Source organism: Equus quagga, chromosome 1 (assembly GCF_021613505.1).
Source record: "Equus quagga isolate Etosha38 chromosome 1, UCLA_HA_Equagga_1.0, whole genome shotgun sequence".
NCBI classification, from domain to species: Eukaryota; Metazoa; Chordata; class Mammalia; order Perissodactyla; family Equidae; genus Equus; species Equus quagga.
The window spans coordinates 110,308,644-110,322,102 of NC_060267.1; the positions used below are offsets into that span (position 1 = coordinate 110,308,644).

Here is a 13,459-nt window from a genome sequence, read left to right on the forward strand (position 1 = left end):
AGATGGTGCCATAAACAACTAGACACTGCACAAAATACATGAACTTGCCATGCAGAAAACTGGATAAAATATATGAAACTGTGTTCAGTTATTGGACAACAGGCGGTACACAAATATGATCTCTGAGAGAAACAAACAAGGCAATCTCTCTGATTATTCTAGCTTTCTGCCTGAGGGTTCTCTCTGGATGCTAGTATTAGGAAGGATAATCCAAGCAGGGGACACTGATCTCACTGAGTTGAAGAGATAGATCAGAATTTAGGGAGACTGAGGTGGCTGGAATTTGTAGGGGCAGAACACAGGGCCACCCAGAGCAAAAGCTCCAGAAAGCTATATAAGGGGCCTCCTCGAGTCTTTGGCTGAATACCAAGCTGCATATGTGTAAGGCGAGACCCCACAGGTGAGCTGTCAGCTCAACGTTCCAAGAACTTACTCAGGGCTAGGAGGTATTCTGATTCTGACAAGCCAGAGGAGAGATGCCATGGAACACCTGGGGCATTCAGTAGAGAAGTCAAAAGGGTCACACCTTAGTAGTAGGGCTAATCTAGCCCTGAAAAAAAGCTACAATACACTTGACCTAATGAAGCTTTAAAACAAGTCTCCAAAGGATCAAACTGATCCACAAGTAACTTTACTGTCTGACAAAACAAAATCCAGTACTCTTAAAGGAAGGCAACAGAATTCAGACACTCAACAAAGTAGCACCACAATGTTTAGCATATAATCATAAAGCACCGGACAGGCAAGAATAAGGAAAATGTGACCCATAAACTCAGTGACCTGTCAGACAATATCAAATGATCCAGCATATCTGTGCATTGGTGGGGGCAGGAAATATATTAGAAAAATAATGACCCGAAATTTTCCCTTTTTGATACATACCCACAGATTCAAGAAACTCAATGAACTCAAAGTAGGATAAATACACACACACCAAGACACATCATAATTAGATTGATGCAAACCACAAATAAAAAGAAAATCTTAAAAGCAGCCAGGGGAAAAAGAAAAGACACTATATACAGGGAAGAAAGCTAGGAAACCACTTAATTCACATCAGAAACAATGCACACAAGACAATAACGGATGAACATCTTTAAAGTACAGAAAGAAAAAAACTGTCTACCTAGAATTCTATATCCAACAAAAATATCCTTCATAAATGGCCACATGGAGAAATTGGAACCTTAACATACCACAGGTGGGAAGATAAACTAGTGCAATCTGTCAGTTCCTTGAAAGGTTAAACATAAAGTTACCATATCACCCACAATTCCACTTCCAAGAGAACTGAAAACATATGTCCCTCACAAAAACTTGTACATGGATGTTCATAGCATCACTATTCAGAAGAGCCAAAAAGTGGAAACAATCCAAATGCCATTGAATGATAAATAAAATATGGTATATCCATACAATGGAATATTATTTGGCAATAAAAAGAAATAAAGTACTGACACGTGGCAATATGGATGAACTTTGAGAAATATCATGCTAGGTGAAAGAAGTCAGATACAAAGGATCACATACTATAGGACACCATTTATAGGAAATGTCCAGCACAGGCAAATCTATAGAGATGGAAAGTAGATCAGTGGTTGCCAGGGTTGGTTTGAGGCAAGGTTTGAAAAGAAATGAGATGTGATTGCTATGAATTCAGGACTTCTTTTGGAGTGGTGAAAATGTTCTAAAATTGGTTGTGGTAATGGTTATACAGCCCTATGGACCTACTAACAACTACTGAATTGTATACTTTTAATTTGTGAATTGTATCTCAATAAAGCTATTATTTTTTTAAAAAGGAAAACGGAGATTTTTCAAATGAAAGTAAAATAAAGATCTTCTCATTTTCAAATTAGAGCTAAGAAAATTGGTCACTGGCAGACCTGTACTACAAGAAAAGATTAAGATCTTTAGGCTGAAGAAAAATGATACCAGATGAAAACTTGGATCTATACAAAGGATCTGGAAACGATAACTATGTGGGTAAAAGACTCCTGTTCTCTCATTTTTACATTTTAAAAATATAAGTGACTGCTCAAACAAAGCAAAATAAATAAAAATGCACTATGAAGATTATAACATCTGTAGAAGTAAAGTGCATGATAACAACACAAAGGACAAGAGGGGGAAATAGAAGTATACTATTGTAAGGTTCTTACGTCATGTGTTAAGATACAGCATTATGTAAAATGGATTGGCAATAAGCTAAAGATAGATAATGTAAATCCTAGATCGCTACTACAGATATAAAATACGTAGTGTTGTCTTCCTCCCTTTATTTTGAAGGGACACTTAAAGTTTCCAAAATCTTCAAGAAATAAATAAAAAAGGAAGACACTCGATGTTTTCCTAGAATATTCATGAAAAAAATTGGCAGGAAACGATCTTTTAAGGAGCAAGAATTAGACAGTTGTTTCTTCTCAGAAGAAAAAAAAAATAGAAGATGCTCTGAAGTGGACTTCTGAGTTAAGTACTTAAAGAAGTCCATACTTCAAAAAACTCCACAAAAAGTTGTCATCTTTAATTCATTCCAATCAATTTTTGAGTAAAGGCCTGGTACCTGCTATTAAAGTACTAAAGTCAATCACAGTGACTTCTGTACAATTCTGACATTTATAACACTTTTTTGGTTTACGACAGCATGTTAAAGCAAGGTGCAAAATTGTTTGTAAAATGACATCAACTAAACAAAAATTCTACGCATAAATTAGATAGCTCAATGGAAGCAGTCACATTAAATTAATGAAATGACAGTTCACTTCTCTTGTTTTCTCTATTTTCAATTTTTCTCTAGTTTGCGTCATTTATTACTTCAACACTGAGAAAAAAGAAAATCTTTGGGTTTTTTTTTTTTTGGCACCAGTATTAAAATCACACATGAAAAGTGACTCTCAAAGAATGTTTCAAATGTATAAAACTCTGTGGTGGGTACAATGGGGGCATCAATGACAAAGTTCTAGTTCTCAAGGGGTTCATAATCTAGTAGGATTGACAGTGTCCCAAGTAGACAGTAAATCAAAAGCAAATGCTATGTGTGTGGAGAGAAGGAGGAAAAGAAGAAAATAGGCAGAGGGTAGAAATTAAGAACTTTATGTAGAATCCTTGAATCATGAAAACTGTAGAAATTTTTCTATGCAATAGCCACGAAAAACCTGATTATTACACTCTCCATGTTAAAGGAGAGCTAAGGCAATTTTTAAAATGGGCAAAACATTGCAACAGACACTTCACCAGAGAAGACACACTAATGGCAAATAAGCACATAAAAATGCTCAACATCATTAGCCATAAGGGAGATGCAGATCAAAACCATCACAAAATTTCACTACACATCTATTAAAATGGCTAACATAAAAAAGACTGACCACACCAAGTGTTAGTGAGGATGTGGAAGAGCGGAAACTCTCATACTCTGCTGGTGGGAACGTTAACATAGTACAATCATGTTGGAAAACAGTGTGGCAGCTTCTTTTAAACGTAAACATACACCTGCCATATGATGCAGCTATTCCATTCCTAGGAATTTAGCTAAGAGACATGAAAGCTTATGTCAATACAGAGACTTGTACACATATGTCCATAGAAACTTCATTTGTAATAGCCCAAGTTGGGAACAACTGAAATCTCCATCACAGTGAACAAACAAACTGTGGTGCAGCCATCCGGTGGAATACTACTCAGCAATAGAAAGGAATGAACTATGTGATACATGCAACAATGTGAATGAATCTCAAAATAATTATGCTGAATGAAAAAAAAAACCAGACCAAAAGGGGCTGGCCCGGTGGCGCAGCGGTTAAGTTCACATGTTCTGCTTCGGCGGCCTGGGGTTCACTGGTTTGGATCCTAGGTGCGGACCTAGGAATGTGACTTATTCCTATAAACCCACGAGTCCTATCTCCCCGCCTCCCCTGTCCCACCCCTTACCTCCACCTCCCACAGGGCTTTTGAACTGGTGGCAGATGTGGCCGACTGCCGGCCAGTAGTTCTCAGGAAGACGTGCTGCTTCTTCCTGTGCTCGTCACAGGTGAGAAACTTCTCCTGCTCAGCATGGAACAGCCTCACCACGTCACCCTAAAAATCAACACACAGAAGAATTAAGGAAAATAAATTTAAAAAGAGAACTAAACTGCTGCCCCAAGAAGAGCCTAGCGCTGCCCAGCCCATAAAGTATCAAACTCACCCCCTTTAATATGTCATCTTTGTTATCACTCCATTTCATGAAAAGGACTATTTTCCAGCTTGTATTGCAGTTGACGGAATTGACCTGGAAAAGAAATTAGAGTTATTTTTTCACATATCCTTCACAATAACTATGTCTTTCAGCCCCAAAATTCGTCACCACTGCCCAAGGAGCAAGGCTGTGCTTCAGCCCCCAAACCCTACAGATTGACACCACTAAGATCACAGGACTTGCAAATTCATTGGCCTATCAGAAGTGTTTGATAATAAATGGTTCATTTGAACGAATCACTAGGTATGCTCCAACTATGGCTACAGGAACCAAGCTTCCTGCCCTTCTGGAATGGTATCTTCCTTCTTCTCCAAGTCTCTTCTTCTGTAGCCAGAAAGTAAAGACCCAATGAAAACAAATACTTATAAAATGAGATGAGTTACACAGGCAAAAAGGAGTCCACTGTAAACGATCTAAAATACTAATGATAATCACTAACAGGAACAGCCATTGTACACTAAATATATGCCAGGCACTGGGCTAAGTACTAATGTCCACTATTTCATTTAATCCTCAGCAACATCCTTAAAAATAGGTATGACCATCACCCCCCTTTCAGAAACAGGAAAACTGATGCACAGGGAGACTGAGCAACTAACCTTCAGTCCCAGAGCTGGAGAGAGGCAAACTTCGGATTGGAATCCACACCTGTCTGACTCTAGAGTCTGTGACCTCAACTACATGTCACAATCAAGTTTCTGGCTTTGTGTCCTACAATTGCCAATTTAGAGGCTCAGTAGCTGTATTGCCAAAAGCAAGATAGCACTCTTGCAGGGCTACTGATCAACTATAATGTACCCCTCTTAGGAATGAACAGAAGGCACTCTCTTTAGGGAGATAAATTAGAAAAAGGCGCCCTCTGGCCAGAAAAATTCAGTAATAGGGGCCCTTCTTTGGCTTAACAAATCAGAAAACAATCCCCCAGCGACATAAGGCTTAGCAAACAGCCCTGGGCTGACTACTGGCCCCTACCCATCATTCACTGCACAGACTTGCACAACCTCTCGACTCTGGGCCTCAGTTGCCCCACCTGCAGAACGGACACACTACCCCAAGTCACTACTAAAGTCACTTTCAGCAGGCACATGCTCTGACCCCCAGAAGGCCTGCTCCTGCAGCATATTCCCACTCACGAACTGTAACTTGGGTTCCCTTACCTCATTGCAGCCTGGGTTGTCCACCAGCTGATGGCTGCTGGCATGCAGCGGCTGGCCAGCATTGACAGGATTCAGAACAACCTTGTCACCTATGACCACCTGGAAAAGAAAGGAGCAACAGAGCCTTTCACAAAACTGGTCAGGACTGCAGACTGATCACTGGGTAGTTCTCGGAGGAGCCACAGGAGCCTGTATACAGGAGCCAATACTCAGTTTCTGGCAAGTAGGAGGATGCAGGACACCTGCACATCTTTAAAAGCCTGACCCTGAGCAAGAGGGAAGATGTTTACAAGGCTAAGAGTGAATTTTGGTCCATGATTATCAGTCATTATACAAAGATATCTTCAAAGTCAATCCAGAACAGGAAGAAAAAAATCTTATCTCTGTTAGGTTCAGTTAAGGCATTTATATAAATAAGCTCTAAATAAATTTTAAGAGTAGAAGAAGAATATTGTCTGAAGTATCTTTATCTTATTCATTATCTTTGAAAGAGTAAAGGCATAATTTTATATATCTAAAGTAATGACTTTCATGCTTTTTTTACTACAAGCCACATTAATATGTTTTCTATTATGACTCAGTCACACATACAGTCTCACATGCTTATGTGCATATATCTGTGTATATGTATGTGTGTGTATATATGTATATGTGAGTATATATAGATATCTATATTTATCTAAAACAAAAGTTAACCCCCAAAACAATACTTATCCTCATTATGTTTAAGATAGCCTAACACTTCCTATTTTAGTCCACTTTCCAAAACAATAGTCACAAGCCACTAAATTGATCTCAGGGCCCATGAACGGATCAACACCAGTCATTTGAAAAACACTATTCTACAAGGGTAATTATTCAAGTTCATCTTACCTTCTCAACTAAGGCATAGCTAAACAGATAAGTTTAAAGGAGAGGAAAGCTAAGGACTTCTTGAAAATGAAATTCAAAACAAAACAGCCTGTCATTTTTTATGGGGATGGAAGGAAGAGGAGTGAAAATGATGGTTTCCTAACATGTAAAACCCATCTATTTTCAGTTTGACACATTTGGGGAACATATACAATTAAATTTGCTCTAACTCCAAATGAATATAAGTTAAATGCCTCAAAAAATCAGGACTTTTGCTAAAAGCTAAGCTTTACTGGACTTGTTCTTCTATACTCAGTTGAGGACCAATATTTACCGTACATCAACTGGGATGGAATGGTCTGAAACTGGATGCTTCAGGAATATTATATATACTATGATAAAGACACAAACATATACTGTAATAAAGACACAAAAACTCATATATATTTAAATTGCCCAAAACTTGTAAACTTAAATGGCAATACTGAAAATGGAAAAGTTCATTGAGCATTCTGACAAGATTTCACTCTGTTTAAAGGCATATATTTCTTTTGGGTAAAAAACAACTATGTCAGAAACTTAACAAGGTCAGAAATATAGCTGATAGTATTTAAACATATTCATTGTTAAGTATACCACTTACTAATGTAGCTAACAAGTTCAGAACTGTTCTAAGTCAGGCTTTATACATCTTAATGACTCCTCAGGAGAGGGGTCAACTCAGGACCAACTGCAGTCGCTGAAATGGGATGGGGAGCCTGCAGGCTTACTGACAAAGGAACAAGGGAGGATAATCCTCAAATCCACTCTCCTTTCCTGCTATACCTACTTCCTTTCCATCCTCCTTTACTAACTTTATTTCCAAAATAGAGTGGCATTTCTATTCCACTAATGATCTAGAAGGAGAGGGACACTCCCCAGGACAATGACATACGATAGCTGTTTTCGTGGTAAAGTTACAGAGGTCATGGGCTCTTCATACAATTTTTTCAGAAGCCCAGTAGGAATACAGCCCGTTACTGTATTTAGGTCACACCTCTCCAAATTTCCCTGTTTCCCAAACACTGGTTTCCATAGTGATTCCCTTCTTTTCTTCATACAGGATAATCCTCAGGTTTCAACTTTAAAGTTCTCTGAGTTGACTTTAATATAGAGTTATGGTTGGAAGCATGGCACAGAACACTCCCCAGGCTGGGAATTTGCACTTACACTGTCTCCGATGGATCGCAGCTTGTAGAATGGCTGAATATAAAACCAGGACCCTTCATTTCCAGCCTCGTCCAATGTCACTCTCATGGCATTCTTCTCCAGCAGAGCTGGAAGCCTCTTATTTACAGTTAGGTATTTATTACTTTTCAAATGCAGGAGCTGAAAACCCACCAAGAGAATAAGGTGACTGTCAGCAAGCCTCTGAATCTCTACCATGTCTCTCCGTCATATAAAATATGTATCAAACATTCCTCCCACCACTGAGCTGCCTGTGAAGTTAGAGAATCACAAATGTGCCTAAGGCAGGGGATAATTAGAAAATGAGCAAGAGCAAAGGGAGCAGAAGTAGAGAGAAGAAGAAGTATTTTTACCCCCAGCATTGCCTTGCACAAGAGAGCTGTTGCTGAGGTCAAGTGCACCACCAGCTAGGCACAGCACTCTGCCGTCTGTTAGTGAGAAGGGGCCTAACCCAGTGTGAAGGAGCTGAGGAAGTGCAGTCTAAATACAGCCTCACACACAGGTGCAGCCAAGGAAGGGCACTTCTGAGCCTAAGAAACAGTCCACTTTAATAGGTGACCCCATTAGGGGATTGTCATTTCATTTGGAAGAATGTGGCTGCTACAGCATTTTATTCTTAATTCTTGAGTAATGGTTACATGAAGGGGATGGAAAGACCAAAGATCTAGATGGGAAACAACTTGTCTCATAGTAGGTCTAGACCAGGAAGCATTGACCAAGCCTTCCCAATTCAACAAGCTGTAACAGAAGATGGAAGGGAATATGAAAGTCTGCCCAACCCCAGCAGAAATGGTAAGACCAGCATAGGATTCCATTGCTAACTGCCAATATCCCCTTTTTCATATGTTAACAGATACGGTTTCTAAAACAGTCCTAGGAGGTCTATAAAGGTCTATAAATCTTCTATCAGAGTTGTTGGGGGTAGAGGAGTAACTTGTCTGATGTACGAGCCCCTGACATCCCCTGGCCATGATAAATAAGGAGAAAGCAATGCCCTCCCAAGCTCTCATTGTTACCCTGGTGAGTGGCCCGTGGCCCTCCATGCACCTGTCCAGGTGCTAGACTCAGTTAGTTTATAAGCTGACATTACCTAGATGTGAAGCCCAAGATCCACACTTGGGAGAAGTAATAATAAGCAATATTAGCTACAAAGCAGATACCATTTTTATTCTCATTTTGCTAGTAAGCAAACTGGGGCATGGCAAGATTTCTTGCCCAAAATATGACAGTCTGTAAGTTGCAAAATCTGAATTGGAATGCACTTAAGAGTTTATGTTCTTAGCCCCTGTGCCCCTCTTTCATCTTTTGTTCAAGCCATCCTCCAATCTAAGCAAACCAGGGAGTCTTGTACTGTAAGTTTCAAGGCGCTGGCCTGGCCTGGTAATAAAGCTGATACTGAACTTTGAGCCCACCTGGCCCCCTGTGTCCATTCTCAATTAGATAGAACCTGAAAGGGAGGAGGAATGAGACTGGCAGGACCTAATGTTCAAACAGATTTTGAAAGTTTCTTTTACTATTTCAAAGAGCCTAATAGTAATAACCCATTTAAACATAAAAGGTTGTTTTTACCAATTTGCAATTCTAGTTTTCCATGTTTCTGATTAGCACTGCTGTATTCCTAATAGAAATAAAACTGGTAAGGAATTCCTTTGTAATCAGTAAGGTTTACATAAGCAAAATCCTTCGAAAAAGGAAATAATGAAGCAAGACAAGCAAATGGGTCAGGTCCTCAAAAGTTGGCAACTACTACCCTCTGTGCCTGGGCCAAAATGATCTAGTAACTGGACAAATCAAGAGAAGCCACGTTTGGCACCGGACTTCCTCACACACTACTTTCTTCAAGGATAGACCCAGATGGATTTTCTCAGCAAAACCTGCAGTCACTCTTTCTTAGATTGTGTTTTATCCCCATGCCAAATTACAGGCACAAGAGACAAATAAGCCTCACAACATGTGAGATATGACATGAGACCTATCATCAAACATTCTATCTGAAGGTAGAGAATTGCTCTTATTACCTCTGGTGACCAGCTCTTGAATTAATAAATAAAAGTTACAGGGAAGCCAATTTTCACCAAATAGAAAGAACTTCCAAGCAATGCAAGTTAAACAAAAATGCAACAGCCAGGCTTCTCTCAGGTAGGAAGCCCAAAATATTTGGACATATCTTAAATTATCAGCTACAGGGGGAGAGAAGTGGATTCTCGCACTTAGAGAGGACCAACTAAAAAGCCCAACAGTCCAACACATATAACAAGAAACACTAGACTCTTTGCAACAAACTGGTTGTCTCCAGGGAGTCCTACTGGAAAGGTACCCAAACTCGGTTTCGTGTGTGTGTTTCTTCAGTTTTGTTCTTTGTAATGCTACAGCTCCAGAAGAGAACAGCGGTCTTGACCTACCTGGATCACGTTGCCATACTGGATTATGGTCCCCAGCAATTTCCTGTTTTCTGTTTCATTCTGCTTCTTTTCCAAGTCTGCAGCATGCTGCACATGAAGAAGAAAGACTGGTCACAAAGAGGAAACAATGGGTTATGTTTCTCTGCAGCAATGGAAAACCAATGTTGCAAGTTCAGACAAGAACCACAGAAATCAGCAAATATCTAAGCATATCCTGAGGCTAAGGGAAATGAGCAACAAGGTCAAGAATCCAACCCACTATGCCTTTGCTTTCTTGGCCTTTTTGGCTTTTTATTTTTATTTATTTATTTTTTTAAGGTTGGCACCTGAGTTAACATCTGTTGCCAATCTTTTCTTCTTCTTCTTCTCCCCAAAGCCTCCCAGTACATAGCTGTATATTCTATTGTTGTAGGTCCTTCTGGTTGTGCTCTGTGGGGCACCACCTCAGCATGGCTTGATGAGCGGTGCTATGTCCGCACCCAGGATCCGAATTGGCGTAAACCCTGGGCTGCTGCTGAAGCAGAGGGCACGAACTTAACCACTTGGCCACAGGGCTGGCCTGCTTTTTGGCTTTTTAAAAATGTTATTATTTTCTTTAAGGAATTCATGGACATCTGCTTAGGGTAAGACTAAGTCAAAAGCTTATATACTTTTAAAGAAAATAGGGTAGAGGTGGGAGGGAATTTGCACAGCCCCTTTATGAATTGTAAAAGTCCTCTTTTAAGGTTCTGGAGTAAAATAAAACTGAATTTAAATGCTGGTTTGGGGCGGTTTCTGGTTTTGTGACCTGGAATATATTATTTAACATCTGTGAGCCTCAGTTTCCAGTTTTGTAAAATGAGGATAAAAATAGTACCTACACCTCATAGGAATCATGTAACACAGTGCCCAGTCATTACAACATTCATGAAGTGTTAGTTATTATTGTTGGATATTAATTATAATTTAATTTTCATAGTAGTTCCTGGAGGGGAAGATCATTACACCAATCTTAAAGAAGAGGAAAAATAGATCGAGAGATTAAAAAGTTTGGTAGACACTGCATAGCTAGTTGGACGATGGATACAAAAAGGGTTTGTTATATTATTTTCCCTATTTCTGTGTACATTTGAAATTTTGCTTAATAATGTCTTTTTTAAAAAAATCACATCTATTAAGTACCAAAGATAATCCTCAAACTCATATTTGGGTTAACTCCAGATTTGTACAGTTACAAATCAGGCTGAGAGACATTACCAGTCCAAATTTGGCATGGCAGGGAACATGATGAAATTGAACAGAAGGTTCCGGAATAATGTGCCAAGGCTACCAAGCTGAACAGTCATTTTTCATTCATTGACCTGTACAACTCTGAAACTACTGTTACCATAAGACAACAATGCTAAAAGGAACCAGTTTCATCCTAGGCAATGAGGAAAGCGCTGTTCCAGTCCCTGTCTCCCAAACCTAGACTGAGTGAAACAGAAGTAAACCAACAGGAGGAAATCAGGACCTAATCTAATGGAGGATAAAACCCTGATGACCAACTGCGTACTTCAGAACTGTTCCCAATGTTCTCTTCCTCAAATTTCTCCTTTCCCTGAGGTCAGACGCTACCAGATGCCAATGGTTAGTGGGCCTCTTTCCCAGGAAACATGTCTGCATTTCCACAGGACCCTTCTGGACTTGGTCTTGGTTCCACCACATACTAGCTTTATCATCCTGGCCGGGTCACTTAATCTCACCAAGCCTCACTCAGAATTCTCATCCACAAAATGGAAACAATGCAAGCCTTTTAGGGCTGTTGTGAAGATCAGAGAAAACATGCCAGACACATAACAGGCATTCAATAAATTTAACCATTATTATCATACACAAGTTTCTGAAACTAAGAAGTGTCCTAATGATGAGAATTTCAAAAGGGGAACCAAATTGGCTGGGTTAAAAATCTTTCAGTTTCCGTCAAATTCAGCATCTGCTCCACACGTCTACCTGGAGTATAGTTGTTTTTAGGAAGGTACATCATTTGAGGAAAAGAAGGTGCAAGAACCAATCCCAAACCAAAGAGAAACTACTCTATAGGAAGCAAAGGATCTGCCTACCTTAGTGTAGATCATTGCAAGTTTGCTGTCTCTGTTCCAACTCTTTAAAACAACGGTCTATTCAGAGGCTTCCTGCTCTCTCTTTTAGAATTAGTTACCAGTCTGCTATTCTCAGTTACAAACGGATAAAATCCACTGGATTTAAGATGCATCCAGAAACAATACCAGTGCAGACAACATGGCAATCTTTGGCATCCAAACTGCCCTCAGCACAGTTCTCTGTAGCTCTCCCCTCCATAAACTCTCTCCCCTCCTCTCCTCCCATCTCTCTTCTCCCTATTCTCATGCCAGAGCTTCACCTCCTCCAGAGATCTCTACAGTACCCAGAGGTTCTGCAGGTAGTTTTCCAAACAAAACACTGGACTGAATCCACTTGGAAGGTTGGTTCATACTTTGTAGAGAGCCATTTGTTCCTTCTGCTAAGCAGTTCTCAGCTGATATAGACAGGAAATTCAAGAGAGAAAAAATGTTCAAGGGGGAAAAATCAAGAGATTCAGTAAAATAAAACATAACATTTTCCAACAAAGAAATATAGCTATTCTCTGCTCAAAACATCATACTGAAATGATCCACCTTTAGAGAATTATAAAGTAGTAGTTCTTGGACTTAAATGATATATAAAGGTTCCTGTTTAGGAGGAAAAATTCTCATGGACATTCCTCCTACTCTCAAGAATAGCCAGTAGCCTCAATTTAAGAAACATTAATCTAAAATATTAAGTTTCTACTACTCTTAGACTAAGCATAGAAGTGGCAACCCAGTGGTCACTGACATGCCTAAAAAGAACTGTCAAATTAGTCATCAAGAAGGCACATATTCCGTATTTAAGACTAACCACCAGCAGCCCTAAATGTCAAAGGGCATTTGTCTAAACACATAACAAAAGGTAAAATTAGAACAGAAAATAAAACAAAATGGGAGAATAAATATCTAAGAACTTCTCTTAAAATATTAAATATCACATCTGAAAATGTTAAAAGGTTTAATGATGACCAAGCCTACACATAACTACTGAATTAACATTCAGTGCATTAAGCTTATGGACCATTCTAAGAATTCACATCTCCTATAAGCTCTCTTTGTTTGAGGAGAAAACTCCCCAAGTCATTTCACCTTTAACTAAATGCATAAATGCCAAATGTGTTCATTTGAATTCACACATCAGTCCTTAGATAACTCCCCCCACAAAACCAAATTCTGATTTTTCTCCCAATTTTGTTGAGATACAACTGACATACAGCACTGTCAAATTCAGCTTCTAGACAAAATCATCCATCATGATTTTTAGGTTCAACAGGTGAGGCAAAAGGTAGATAAAAAGGAAATAAGAGAGCTGGCCCTGTTGCCTAGTGGTTAAGTTTGGTGCACTCCACTTTGGCAGCCCAGGTTCAGTATCCAGGTGCAGACCTACACCACTTGGTGGCAGCCATGTTGTGGCAACAACCTACATACAAAATAGAGGAAGATTGGCAAAGATGTTAGCTTAGGTTGAATCTTCCTCAG

At 39.5% G+C, this 13,459-nt stretch overlaps 1 protein-coding gene across 3 annotated transcripts in view; it reads right to left on the reverse strand.

The window, feature by feature from the left end:
- Positions 1-13,459, reverse strand: part of ITPR1 (inositol 1,4,5-trisphosphate receptor type 1) — a 317,422-nt gene that overhangs the window by 184,075 nt on the left and 119,888 nt on the right. For all 3 annotated transcript variants that reach the window (XM_046673482.1, XM_046673473.1, XM_046673467.1), the window contains 5 exons: positions 9,876-9,962; positions 7,456-7,614; positions 5,395-5,493; positions 4,187-4,270; positions 3,931-4,077 (listed from right to left, as the gene is read on the reverse strand). In XM_046673482.1, the coding sequence (XP_046529438.1) occupies positions 3,931-4,077; positions 4,187-4,270; positions 5,395-5,493; positions 7,456-7,614; positions 9,876-9,962 (576 nt within the window). The remainder of the gene's footprint in view (positions 1-3,930; positions 4,078-4,186; positions 4,271-5,394; positions 5,494-7,455; positions 7,615-9,875; positions 9,963-13,459) is intronic.